The sequence below is a fragment of the Microcaecilia unicolor genome, chromosome 6, assembly GCF_901765095.1.
Source record: "Microcaecilia unicolor chromosome 6, aMicUni1.1, whole genome shotgun sequence".
NCBI classification, from domain to species: domain Eukaryota; kingdom Metazoa; phylum Chordata; class Amphibia; order Gymnophiona; family Siphonopidae; genus Microcaecilia; species Microcaecilia unicolor.
Window position 1 is genome coordinate 94,648,063 of NC_044036.1, and position 14,060 is coordinate 94,662,122.

The window sequence follows — 14,060 nt, forward strand, 5'->3', positions numbered from 1 at the left end:
TCAACATACACACACACATAGCCTCTATACTATATAGTTTATATAGCATGGCATATATAGACAGAGATAAATCTATATCTATTCACACATCCTCTGAAACATGTAATATCGTAAAACCACATAAATGATTTTATTTAAATATGGATGATGGTCATTCATAGATGACGGAGCCATGAGTCATACAAAAGTTGTGACATCGAACATGTTATCTCGTACGTGTGGTGCTTTGAAAAGAAAAGCACAGCCGAAGCTCTGTGACATGAACTACCTTTCTTATAAGTAGCAATGAAAAGATCCTATATATCGCCATAGACACGTGAATTTCTGCAGGCATACCCTACTTTTGTGAAATGTATACAATAACCTCAGTGTCTGGTTATATATTATATAGATAGATAGATACATATATTAGCTCTCAAATTATCTATCTATCTGGGATGTGCGTTCATTTGAAATGACATTTCTCATGTCGCTTTTTGCCTGAAACTAGTAGGAAAAAACCCCAAATTTCATTTTTTTCTCTGTGTCATAAATACTGCGCACTTTTGTAAGTGTGTGCACTACTTCCCAATAGTGCACATTCTTAGCAAATTGTGCACAATATTTTGTGCACCACTGAGATATTGCTCCCAACATGAAAAAGAAAAAGAAAAAAACCTGATCATAACAAAAATTCCCGTAAATGACACAGGAAACTAAACAAAAAAACATTTTGGGTTGCACACCCCTGCTGTCGCATACCTTGAAACCCAGAAAAGTCTGTGTATGTACTGAGTAGCTAGAAACACTGAAAATTGTTAGCAGTTATAAAACAGGTTGATCTCCAGATCAAATGATAAATACATTTTTGAAAAACAGCAGATGAGAAAATTATAAGATTAAATTTTTTTCCTTAAGCCCAGTCGGAAAGTGTTGAGCTATACAGTCCAATACAGTACTCATATCATACACATATCAAACTACAGGGGCTTATCAGTCAAACAGCTTGTATTATGGATTTTTCAACCTGTTTTATAAATAATGTGTCTTTCTAGATAGCTGGAAATATATTTTTTTTTCCTGCACACAGATCTGGTGGACCACTAGCTGAAACTCTGAAAGAAACCATTCCTCCCCAATGTCCTCTGGTGCTTGCTTCTCTGTTCACTACAACAGCTTGCCAGGCTGGCTGTGAAATGCTGACTCTTCAGATTGCCTACCTGTCAGTCAAGTTTTGGCACAGAAGTTAGAAAAAGCAAAAAGAAAACCTACAAGCAGCACAATAACAACTGATCACATTCAGCCTTAGCTCCCACCCCCAATCACACTTTGGCTGTCTTCTCATTTTCCTTCTTCCCCATCTTCATGGAAACAAAGCTGTTGGGTCCAGCACAATGAGCAGATGAAATCTGACCAGAGTATCAACAAATGAGAAATCACAGCCCAGCTTCCTAATAAAATTTTGCTTTGGGAAACCAACTTGCATCCAAATTGAGGCACAATGTCCTAGTGGTCTCTAGGTTAGGACTCTCACTCAGCTAGTGCATCACAAACACAGTTCTGTTATCACACAAGCTGATCACCTAGTGTCTGTGTAAACGTCTTGGATGGATTTCTTTCTGTAGGACATCATTTCCTTTTTTTTTTTTTGCTTCCACATGTTGCAAACAGCATGCAATGAAGGATAGCGACCTCTAGCACTTATCATCCTCATCTGTGTCACTGAGCAGCTCACAAGTTGCCCCAGATACAGCCTTCACAATTCCCCTCCTCCTCCTCCGATAATGCCCATTGGGCAACTGCCAGCTGTGTCGTAGAGGAGGAGCAGATGCAATCGTATTGGAACGTCCCAGACTGGTGGCCACTGCAGCCTCAAAGGTCAGTGTTTCCTCCTCTGCTACGCAGTCTGAGCCTTGGAGCTCCTCGTGAAGTGCCAGATATGGCTCAGAGATGTAGTGCTGGGGGGTAGAGTGTCGGCTATTCTTCCCTTGCAGAGAGCTGGAAGACTCAGTCAAACAGGCATCATTCAGATCTAGGGCCTTGTCGGGCAGAGGTGACCCATTTTCGTCGCCATTGGGCGGAGAGGAGTTGCTAGCCGAGTGCTGCAGCATGGATGAATAGGAAATAAGGGAGCGAGGTTTCGGGGGGACGGGAGGAAGCTGCCGCCTGCCTCGTCTTGGAGTACTGGTGTCAGATGGGTTAGAGCTTTCACTTAAAGAACCTGTGCCCTGTATAGAAGAAAAAAAAATATATATATACAGATATATTGCAACATTATAATTAAAAAGGTAATACTATGCAAGCGACTGTGTAAGTGCTTTAACATGTAACTGCACAGAGGGCAGAAAACACAAGACAGGCAGAAGATCTGCTATGCAACAGAACAAATAGCAGACCAACAGACAAAGGCTTTAATTCAATCAAGTATAAACGTATCGATTTTAAAATTAGTTGTTTCATTTTTAAATCAATATTTGGTTTGAATTCTGGGGGCTTGAGTGAGCTGCTGGTGTTTCCATCTGCAGATAGAAAACTTTGAAGTTAGGTTTTCCTTCTGTAAAAAAAATATTCATTTTAAGTTTGGTTTTGAGGCTTCTTTTCCTTTTATTGGGGCTAGAGTATTTATTTATTTGCTGTATTTGTATCCCACATTTTCCCACCTCTTTGCAGGCTCAATGTGGCTTACATTATGCCGAAATGGCAGCAGTCATTTCCGGAGAAGAAATACATATTATTCTTAATTAACAATAAAGTACAAAAAATATGAGGTGCATTAGAAGTAAATGGATATATAATACATTTCAGGAATTTGAAATCAAAGGTAATGTATAACGTTGAGTAACGAAAAAGAAATTAATCAAATAGAAGAGTTCACTGTTAACTTGTTCTGATTGGGTTTAGATGTCAGGTCATTTCTGAAGGATCCTTTTGATAAGTCTTTTTGAACAATTTAGGTTGGTCCATGGACACACAGCAAATGGAACAGTTAGGAGAAATGGCAATTAACACTGTGACACTGAATGTAGGTATGGAATACACGCCCTATGAAACTGAGGCTTGTATCTCCTTATTTTTCTTTTAGGACATTGTTAAAGACATATTTCTTTGAGCAATAGTTTTGTTTTGTGGATTCTGGATTTTACATTTGTTTTCGGTTTACTATATTATGTGTTTATTAGTTTTTTTTACCAATATTTCTTAAATCCTCCTTATTACTGGAGTTTTCTTTTATCTATTGTAAACAGCTTTGAATCCTTTTTTTTTTTTGGAATGATAGCGATATGGAAAACTCTGATAGTATAGAATAATTTATGCCTGATGTGGCCACGTTTCATCAAAAGGCTGTGTCAGAGGCAAAACTAGAGAGGTAAAACTAAAAGCATGCCTCTCTCTAGAATTAACACTCAGGATGAATTAGCTGGAGGAACTTTGGAGGACTTGACACAAGGCTAATTCATCCTGACTGTTAATTCTTTAGAGAAGTGTACTTTTAGTTTTATCTCTCTAGTTTTCCTCTGACACAGCTTTTTGACGAAATGTGGCCACATCAGGCATAAATGTACATTTGGTTGAATTAAAGCCCTTGCCATTATTATCCATGTCAGTTGGTTGGCTGTTTGCTCTACTGCACAGAGGGCATACACTAGGACGGAGAATGACATGGGTCTATCTCCCACATGTCTAAATTACCAAATACTGTAAGGTACCTGTCTTGCATAGTGCTCTTAAACATGTCCATTTAGGCCTGCCATTGACCTGGTGTAAGTGGATGTGTCTATCTTTAGGCCAGTATTCTGTAATGGAATCTGGGTGCTCCCTGCACAGCATTGTGGATGCCTAACAGGGGCACCCAATTAGAAAACTGTCCCTGAATCTTTGGTTCTTCCAAGCAAGTTGATGGGTGGAAGTTGAGTGTGTAGAGGGGAATTCAATGCCTCCATATAATGGTGAATAATTTTTTTTCCTGGAGTTGTAAATCACATCTAAGGATCTTACAAAGTAGAAAGATCACAGATTTAAATTTATTGCAAGCATCAATATAAAGATGGTTTCATATAAAGAAAATTCAGGCACAGAAGCATATTTTGCTAATGGATTGAGGAGTTCCAGTAATTCAAGTTGTATTTCATCCTGCAGCTTTATTTTTTCTTTCCTGCATAGTTCCCCCCCCCCCCCCTCCCGGATGACAGCAGCGACTAACCTGCTGGTTTGGCGAGTTCGACCTGCCCTCACTGGGAGATCTTGACTGGTGCCGTTCTCCAGGCTCAGAGCTTGGCTGTGGACTCCTTTCCTCTGAATTGCAGCGGGAAACATCTGGAGACAGCAGGTGCTTCCGTTCCTTTGATCGTCCTCGTTCTTTCCCACCCGAGCGATGTGTTTCAGAGCGGTGGCCTAAAATTTTAACAGCATTTTACCGTATAATTATCACATGAAAGGGAATTGCTCCAGGGAAATTTTCTGAGGGCTTGCATTGCATTCAGCAGTAGCATCCACTAACTGGAATTTCAACCCTGGGTTCAGTATTCAGCAGGAGGCGGTAAGCATTTTGCTGAATACCACTGGCCTTACTTCCTGATATTCAATGCTGGGCCATGTTTAAGCTTTGGCACTGAATATCGAGTTTTTGTGGAGTCGGCTAACACACAGCCGGTTAAGTTGATATTTAGAACTTAACTGACCATGGGTTATCGCATAAATATAGGTCTGAATTTTATGTGTCCCATTTATACAAGTATCCTGGCATGTTCTGAATATTGGCACTTAACTGGTCAAGCACTGACTCTGTCCCCGGAACTCCCCCAAAATAGCTGAGAAAGCAATTTAACCAATCAGCAACTGTTTCTGGCCAGTTAAATCATTTTGAATATCGATCCCCCTTTATTTGACTGTATTCAGAGGCACTTCTACTGTTAGGCAGTGCGGCTGAATATCTTTCTAGACTACCTCAGTGCAGGGCTGCCGAGAGACTGAGCCGGGCCCGGGGCAAGGCCCCTCCCCGCCAGGAGTAATTTCTAGCCATTTAAATCACTTTGAATATCGACCTCACAGATGTCTGCCTGTTTTTCTAAAATAGTCTACATGTAGGCACTCTTTTGCCCTCTCCGCTTAGGCAACTTCTATAAAATACTGATTTACCACCTGAAACAAGAAATATTTGTTATCAAGATGTAAATTAGAAGAGTGTTGAAACTCGCCAAAGGACACTAGTTTCCATGGGCAGACTAACAGTAGTCGGGGCTCCTGGGCAGTAAAGGTCATTATTCCCCAACCCCCCCCCCCCCCCCGCCCTTCCTGGTCCTAACTTGAAGAGCTTGGTGGTCTAGTGGCACCACCGTGTTTTTCAAAATGGCTGCTGAGACTTACCGCAGTAGTCTCAGTCTTGGAAATCTCGGTAGTCATTTTTAAAACACGACTGCACCGGCGCCATACAGAGTAGCAGCGACAGGCAGGAAAGAGTGGGATTCTTTTCTGCTCCCTCAAAGGCCACTAGATCACCAGGCCTTTCAATGAAGGACCAGGGAGGGCTGCAATGTGCTGTGGCAGTGGCGGGCAACCGGGCAGAGTCTCTGGGCCCCCTGGAGCCTCTGGGCCCTCAGGCACTGCCCGGTTGCCCAAATGGTCAGTCCGCCCCTGACAGTTTCCCAGTTAGAAGAATAAAATGGATCCCCTCACTTGAATCTGTGTTCAAACGATGTCCAGAGAAGCGCAGGGATGCATGGTAGCTGCGTCGGCGTGATTTAGAGTTGGTATCAGCACTGCTTCTCTCCAGTGAGAAGTCATTCAGCCATGACACATGTGTGCGCTTATCTCCAATGGTGGAGAAGGATCTTCGCATAGAACTAGCATCTGTAAGTACCTGGAAATCACCCCAACACAAGCTTTAGGATCATATCTAACGCATTTTCAAATGTTCTTTTGGTTTTATCCTATGTGATCCAGTTTTGTTTTGTTTTTTTATTTTGTATTTATGTCAACTGTTAAAATTTTACATCTTTCTGAGTGGAAATTTGTTTTTTGTAAGCATTGAGAGGTGTCTGTTTATGACTGAAGCACTCTAAATTACAAATGTTTCCTTCAGTCTTAACAGATATTAAAAAACAACAAAACTAGATTTCAAGTTTGAAAACATAAAAGTGGGCCTCATGTACTAAAATGCGAAGTGACTTTGCTAAAGTTCATTTTCCATAAAAAATAGCACAACTTTCCTGGAAGCACACAAAAATGCCACATTTCACTATTTTTCATGCAAAATGGACTTTTGTGAAACCATTTCACAAAAGTTCACTTTGAAGTAATAAACTTTCAGAAAGTCCATTTAAATTTGGCATTAATGGGCTACTATGATACAAATCCAGGAAGGCAGCTCATTAATAGCAATTGTGTAAAGGAGAGCACAAAAAAAAAAAGACTTTGCAGTTCCAGTTCTGCAATAAAAATAACTACACCTCTGAATGTATAGTTATTTTGTTGAAGATAGAAAAAAGGCCCAGTTTATATAGCAGTGGCACAGAATTAAAGGACCTAATGGCCTAAATCCAAGACTTCCCATACATGCATCTACTTTTGGGGACCCATTGATTCTTATGTCTATGTTCCTCACCTGTCCCAACTCAGGACATACATTTTTATACCAATCCATTCACCCTGCCATCTCCTCAGGGACTGGGGGGTGGGGGAGTGATGGGAGCAGAAGGTTCACTACACTACAGGTTAGGCAATGTCATTTTGATAGAAAGAGCCAAAGGGGATGGAACGAGTGAGGATCACGTCTAGCACCATCATCCCTCAGACCCCTTGAGCGAAACAAGATTCCAAGGGGTAGGGATGGGGCTGACCCTCATCTTGTCCTTTCATGATGGGGTGGGGCTCCAAGTTGGGGCTGGGGTGGGGACACAAAACTACCACAGACTTGAGGTTCTCCTGGTGAAATAAACCAGAGGGGAACCCTTTAAAAATTATGTATGTCCTGCATCATGGCTGAGGGTGGAATGGGGGAAACACTAGAATACTTGGGATTGGAGGTGTCCTGAGGGGAGCACAGGGAGGGCCTTGCATTTCAGCAAGTGGACTCTTCAATTTTATGCCAACACTACATGAAGAGAAAACGTTGTAAAATAAATTTTTTGCATGATGCTGTGGCCAGGAATGTGCCAACCAACATGCTAATACAACATGGAATAAATTCCATGGCAGGAGCTCATTTGAATCTCTTAGCTAAATTCTGCTAAAATGGCTACTAACCCGTGAACATTTTTATGGTTAGGACATATGGCCCTTTGTGAGAAGAAGCTGGACAAGGGAGGATCAAAATAATCTCTTTCTTTTAAAGACCATCTGAATGCATTTGTTTTTGTTTGAAAATATGTCAATAGAAGGGGCATATGTCTTTTAAAGAAACACCTGCTCATTTTAGTAATCAGACGACTTTCTAAATGGGTAGTTTTGATTTTGCTACATATGCTAAAAAGGAGTAGCTATGACTTTCTTAATGTAGAATGCCCTCTAAACCTTGGGTATGAGACATTAAGAAAGACAACAAAAGTGTGCTTCCCCCTTCCATGGGGCAGGACTGTGCCGATCCCGCTTCCCCTTAGAGCATCAAAGCATTGCATTACATTGATCAATCTTGATATGTGTTTCCATTTTATGAAAACGTGCTTCAAAATATGTACATGCAAGCATGCAATTCAAATTAGCAATTGCACAAACCCAATATTAAGATACCTCCATAATACTTACTGGGAGGCAATGGCTTCAATATGTCAACAGTCTCCCTCCCCTCCCCCTCCCAAATATTTCAACGCAGACAGAGAACCAAAAATATAAACACAAAATTCTGACATGCAGTGTAAACCTCAGCTCCAAAATGTCCAAGCACTGTTAGGGACTCCAAATTATCAACAGAATATATCAACTGTACCAATTTGAAAATGAAATTTTTTATTCTGTTGATACCGCTATAATGGGATCATGATGTCGCCCTCTCATAAATGTGAGAGGTGCTGAGCATATCTATCTGGGCTAGGATGCTCAGTGGAGGAAATTTCCTCAGGAAGGAGATTCCAAAGATCAGAGTCTGAAGCAGAGCCAGACCTGCACCTAGGAGTTCTAGGCAGTAGCCTAGGATGGCAGAATTTGAGGGGGAGCTGCATGATGCCCTCATGGCAGGAAGCAGCACTTTAATGGCTCTCAGCATGATTCAGGGCCTTTAAATACAGATCTGTACTCACACATTCCGGTAGCCTGTCCCCATCTGATGCCATGGGAAATTTGCTTTGGGGCAAGGAGGGGCAGGACGTGACAATGCTTGAACATGGGCCTGTGTCATTGTTTTTGTGTTCTCAAGACCCTGCACTACTCTGAGTTTTATTACAGCAGTAGCAGCCAAGGATGACGCATTGAGGACATAGGTAGGGTGGTTACAGTGGAACTGGCATCAGTAGGGGGAAGGGAAAGGGAAGAGATGATATTGCAGACACTTTGAGGGGAGGAGGAGGGAAAGGAAGAGGAGACACTGGCTACCTGGGGTGGGGTAGAGAGGGGAAGGGGAGATGCTGGACTATGGGAGGAGATGGGGAGATGCTAGAGTCTGGGTGGAAGGGTTGAGAGGAGAAGAGGAGATGCTGGACTATTGAGGAGTAGAGAGGAAAAGTGGAGAAAATGGACTTTGGGGGGTGGTGTATTAAGGGGAAGTGCACAGCTGAAGATTTGCCTACTGCATCAGATGACCCTTGGATCCTGCTCCAGAGTTATCTTGGTCCCAAAATTGGATATATTCAAGAAAACAGTCTATTTCAATCTTGGAATCTGAAGGACTTCAAAGAATAAGTTCCTCATGTGACTCTGTGGTACCCAAAGCCAACAAGTTACCCAGTTTTAGGAGGGAGACTTTTTGGTCTCTTCAGATTTTAAATTTGCATGTTGTATTTGTAGTCCCTTATTGTACTCATTGAATTCAGTGTTGCAGGGAGGGATAATAAGAGGGAGAGAGGAGGGAGATGAAAGGGAGGAAACAGGGAGTAGGAGAGAACCATTTGTGTATTTCTTTCCTCTTCATCCTATTACTCTGCTCTTGTTTTCATCCAAATGCTTATTTTCTTCTTGGAGATACGAAAATTAACTGACTATATAACCAACTCTCAGTTAATGGCTGGCAATCATTTAATTTACAAAAAAAAGTCAAAACATATCTGAATCAAGTAAAAATGAAAAACTGGAAGTATCAACAGGCAACTCTTGCAAAATGTGTGTAATGCCAAAATAATTTCTTGACTTAAATGTTACCTCTATTGAAGCAGTAACTGTTAATGCATCCCCTCTCTCCTAGCCTTCAGTCTGGTGTACTCAGATATCTGTGTGCCTTTTTATTAGTATTATGGACTGCCTCCTGTGCCGTCCACCAATAGATTCTAGTTTTGCTTGAGCTCTAATCTTTTGTACCAACCCTACTCTTCTTTCTCATTTCTTTCACTTCTTGTGCACATCTTCCTTCCCTACTTTTTTCTGCACTCTTTGTTTCCTGAATGTTTAAGTATATTAATTTTAAACATCATTTTCCTATCTGTGGGCCACAAGTTCTAGCAGTTTCTAATTCTTAAGAGACAGTGCATCGGGTTACAGCAACTAATTACCTCAGCTATTCTGCCAGAATCAACAACAGAATAGCAAAATATAGGCATACAACTCAACTCATATTAAGAACACTAGTAAAGCTAGACCTATTTTTTTAAAGACAGAAACAAATTCACTTGCCTTTTGCTCAACAATAAATACAAAACAGACAGACAGAGATCCAGGTAGCAGACAGACAAAGAGTGAAGTGTCATATTGTGTCCTCTGAAATTGTAGAAGTGGAAAAGGAGACGTGCAGGTGTAGGTAAGAATCATGCCAGGGAAAAGGCAAAGGGATGAGAAAATGCAGTATCCAATCTGAAAAGCACAAAGCATACAGCGAAGATGACTAACCCACACCAGACGACATGATCAGTCGCAATCGCAGACAGAGAACCAACTCTTGAGAGTTGATAATTAAAGAACTTTTGAAACACTGATCGTGTCATCTGGTGTGGGTTAGCCACCTCCGTTGTGTGCTTGATGCTCTTCAATATCTGTGGAGTCTTGTTCTTCTGTGTTTCTGTTCGGTTTCCAATCTGAAACATTTCCTGTGCAAAGCACAACTGGGGGCCCTGCCTTCATTATTAGGTAAACACCAGTCCCTGATGGCATGAATGTGGACTTCAAATTAGGAGAAGTGAATAAAAAAAGGATAAGGGTTTTGGGATTTTTTTTCAGATATCCCAGGGTAATTTAATTTAGCTAAGAAAGACATCGTGGTGGCAAGTAAGACTAGAAGGAACCTACAGGAATTCAGTAGTATAACAGATTCCCTGTAGACTATGGGATACAACTGGTTAGCCAAGAGATGTCATCTTAAAGTAATGCCAGACAATGCTGAATATGGAGTTGGTATTTAGAATCATGCATTCTGTTGTGTTCTGTCTTTTACCTGGGGATCCATGGCCAGACGTGGCATGGAGGAAGCCCTCATAGATGCAGTACGCTCCAGCATATCCACTGGGAGACAGTTGCCACAGTTAGAGGCCTGCGACCTTTTAAACTCTCTAACTTCTGGCTCCTGGAAGCAAACACATAGCCACTGTCGTGGAATTCGGTTTAATATAATCTCCTCACCTTGTTTTGATGTTACCAGGAGCTTCTTAGAAGAGGGAATCAGACATGTTCTGTGAAATTTTTATTTTACCGCCTAATCAAATAAGAAATTAAAAAATGGCCAGTATGTTTATTTACTGTAAGTGGAACGAACAATCTAGTTCAAATTCCTCTCAGGCCTGTGCCAAGAATCCATATGAAGAATGCACAGGAAGTTGGCTCATGAATATTCTTATCTTGCTTAAATTAAAATTTAAAGTGTCTTTCCCAAAAAATATTTCCCATTTAAAAATCTCTTTATTTACATATAATATCTTGACTGCACTCAACTTTATATTTAATTGAATGCAATTAGGTAAAGTTCATGTTAAAAACAGTTTAACCAAATCAGTTTCCACTTGTAGCACCTTTTATCCTCAAAGTCGTTAACTGGAATTAAAAGAAATACCTTCCAATAGTTTTCTGTCATCAAAAAACATCAGGAAGGTGCTTTTGCAGTATTGCAGATGATCAGGTAACAAATTGGTAGGGGAGCTAGAAATGACTTTTTTTTCTTATAGATCAGTTGTGCAGGGAAGTGTGGTGTGTGTGATATAAAGAATTCACAGAGATACGGCTACGAAACTCTGAAACACACACAACTGACCTGGAACACACAGTAATTCAACACGGTAACCTAACAAAAATTACACACAGGCAGAGGCACACAGACTTGAGTTTTACTGCTCTGAGTGTGAGCATGTGGAAGAAAATACAAAACATTTCAACATAGGAACTCAGCTCATGGACACCTGAGTTGACAAAGGGAGAAACAAGAGCCAAACCCATCAAGTACTATGGCATTGTGTTATATATCTGATAGAGGAAGACATTTGTTTTTTTTTTAAATGATCTTTTGTAGGTAAAGCTATGGAAGAAAGAAAAATCACTTAAGTAAATCAATGCAATACATAGACATTCCCTTGAAATTGTTTTACTATATAATGTAGAATTAATAATACTCGGAAGGCCACTATCAGCATGAAGACATTCAGATAAAATTTCTATAAATCTTTACAGAAATACATTAAAGTTCAGCTGCGGAATATCTAATCCTACCTTTATATAGATAAGTTTTCCATAGGATCACTATTTTTGCAATCTACTTACACGGATACATTTATCCGTATAGCAGCTGAAAATCACCATTACATGGATAAATTTAGACCACACCCCTAGAATGCCCTTGGCTCCTCCTCTAGATATATGATTAAGATTTATATCAACTTATATGAACAAAATGTACTGTATCTGTTAGCCTAGTGGGACATCTAAAGAAAAGCATTTACATGGTCAACACCCAATGCTGGTTGCATAAGTGCTTTTGAAAATTGTCTCAGTTAGGTTCAGATTGCTAAATCTCTCTATATAAAAGGCAACACCAACGTTCTATGAAGCCTCCAGCCGGAAGTGTGAAGGGGGCGAGATATCCGGTTTCCCTATGAGTGTCTGCCCCGCCCTCTCTGTAACACAGTCAGTGAAGGAAAACAGCAGAGCACGAAATCAAATCGCTGGCTCTGTAACAGTGAAGGACTCAGAGGGGGGAGGGGAGAGAGGCCAGAGGGCAGGGACACACACACTCCCACATGCACACAGAATAAAACATTGCTAGCCCCCGTTTCATTTGCATCAGAAACGGGGCTTTTTTTACTAGTTGGACCATAAATGGGACAAAGAAGATAAAAGTGCAGTAGAGCATTTGAGTAAGGAAGACATATTTATTCATTCAGAGACCTGACAAGGCTCCTGTTTTGGCAAATTGTTTTTATTTTTGGTTTTAGAGACATAGCTGGTACAGCTATCTTGTGTTTATTTTGTACATTTACTATATGAATAATGTCTGACAGTTTCTGATATAGGAAGTTTTTTGACTGATGAGACTGCTAAATGAGCCCTGATGCAGGCAATGTGCCAAAACATGGAGCTTGTCATATTTTTGAATGAATAAACATTGCTTCTTTATTCAAGAGCTACATTTTTATCTCCTTTGTCCCACTTGTGGTCCGCCACGCTTGTTTTTGTGACTTCCCATCTGTGTTGCTGATTCCCTCTGCTTCATTGATCAGATTGCCAAGTTGGGCACATTTACACAAACCCAATGTGATAGAAAATTCTTTTGTCTATAGTAAATTCAGCAATATGGATCCCATGAAATTCACTTATCTGTATATTGTGAAAAGAGTTTCAGCTGTGTATCATGGAAGGTGTGTACAGTCCTCAGTTGATCAGCCCCTTCTATTTATTCTATTCTATTCTCAAACTTTCACTGTGCACCACCACCCCCCTCCCCAAAAGGGAACCCAAAGTGTTTTACATCAAGTAATATGAAACAATTATGACAAATATGATAGCAAAAAACATATCCCCATTTGCTTACTGCATCCCTTATTCTCAATAGGGAATATGACTGGCTCTATTAAGGCACTAAAAATAACACTCCTCCTCACTTTCCATACATCACATTACACCCCAAGGATACTATCAGCACGGGGTAACAAAGGGATGGGAAGGAACATTTTCAATGGGATTTCTGCATGTAAATCAGCTGTGAAAGTTGCCTATCCTATATGCCAGTAAAAGTATACACAAAGTCAATGATAAGCATACATTTGCCCACATCAGGGTGGTTCCCAGGGGCGGGATTGTGTCAAGAATTGAAACTACATGAGTACTTTTGTATTTAGTATGGTCTATATTTGGCTAATCAATGCTGCCAGGCTCATATTCAGGCTGGTGGCCGGTGAACATACAACTTCACTACCCATGAATATTATATCTTATATGGTTAGTATTGGGCTGACCACCTGACTGAGCAGCCCAATATTATCCAAATAAGAACAGGCTGGTTTTGGGATAGGATGAGGGCAGACTAAGTAGTTCTCCATCTAGTGGTGATATCCAGCTGCAAATCAGACAATTTGTATGAATTAAGTTAAACAATGCAGCTGGCACTTACCTAAATTTGGTCACCGCATCAGCAAAAAATTGGGCCCTGGACTACTATTTACAAAGTGTCTTTAGACTGAAGATCTCCAACTGTACTGCCAACTTTAATGGTTCTTCCTTTCGTGGACACTTAATACCACCATTATAAAGATGCACACAATCCCAAGACTATATCATCATGGTGTTATGGTAGTTTGATGGGTGCTGGGAAAAACATTTTTTACATTCAGGACAATGCTATAAACTGGCATCTCAGTTTAGGTGTCCCAGTACCATGCGCTTAATGCCAATTCCATAATGGCATCTTGAAGTCAAGATTCCATAATAGAATGGTAGCATAAGTTGGCATTGGTACAGCCATGTTTAGATACATCCTCTCATGCCAAGTCAATGGCAGGTGTAATTTGGTACACCAAAGCGCACCA

At 40.6% G+C, this 14,060-nt stretch overlaps 1 protein-coding gene across 1 annotated transcript in view; it reads right to left on the bottom strand.

The window, feature by feature from the left end:
- Positions 1-201: 201 nt before the first annotated feature.
- The window catches only part of CACNA1E (calcium voltage-gated channel subunit alpha1 E), a 786,482-nt gene continuing 772,623 nt past the window's right edge, over positions 202-14,060 (bottom strand). Inside the window, exons 44-47 of the mRNA XM_030206580.1 lie at positions 10,487-10,615; positions 5,653-5,836; positions 4,181-4,371; positions 202-2,207 (exon numbers count right to left, since the gene is read on the bottom strand). Of these exons, the coding sequence (XP_030062440.1) occupies positions 1,674-2,207; positions 4,181-4,371; positions 5,653-5,836; positions 10,487-10,615 (1,038 nt within the window). The 3' untranslated portion in view covers positions 202-1,673. The remainder of the gene's footprint in view (positions 2,208-4,180; positions 4,372-5,652; positions 5,837-10,486; positions 10,616-14,060) is intronic.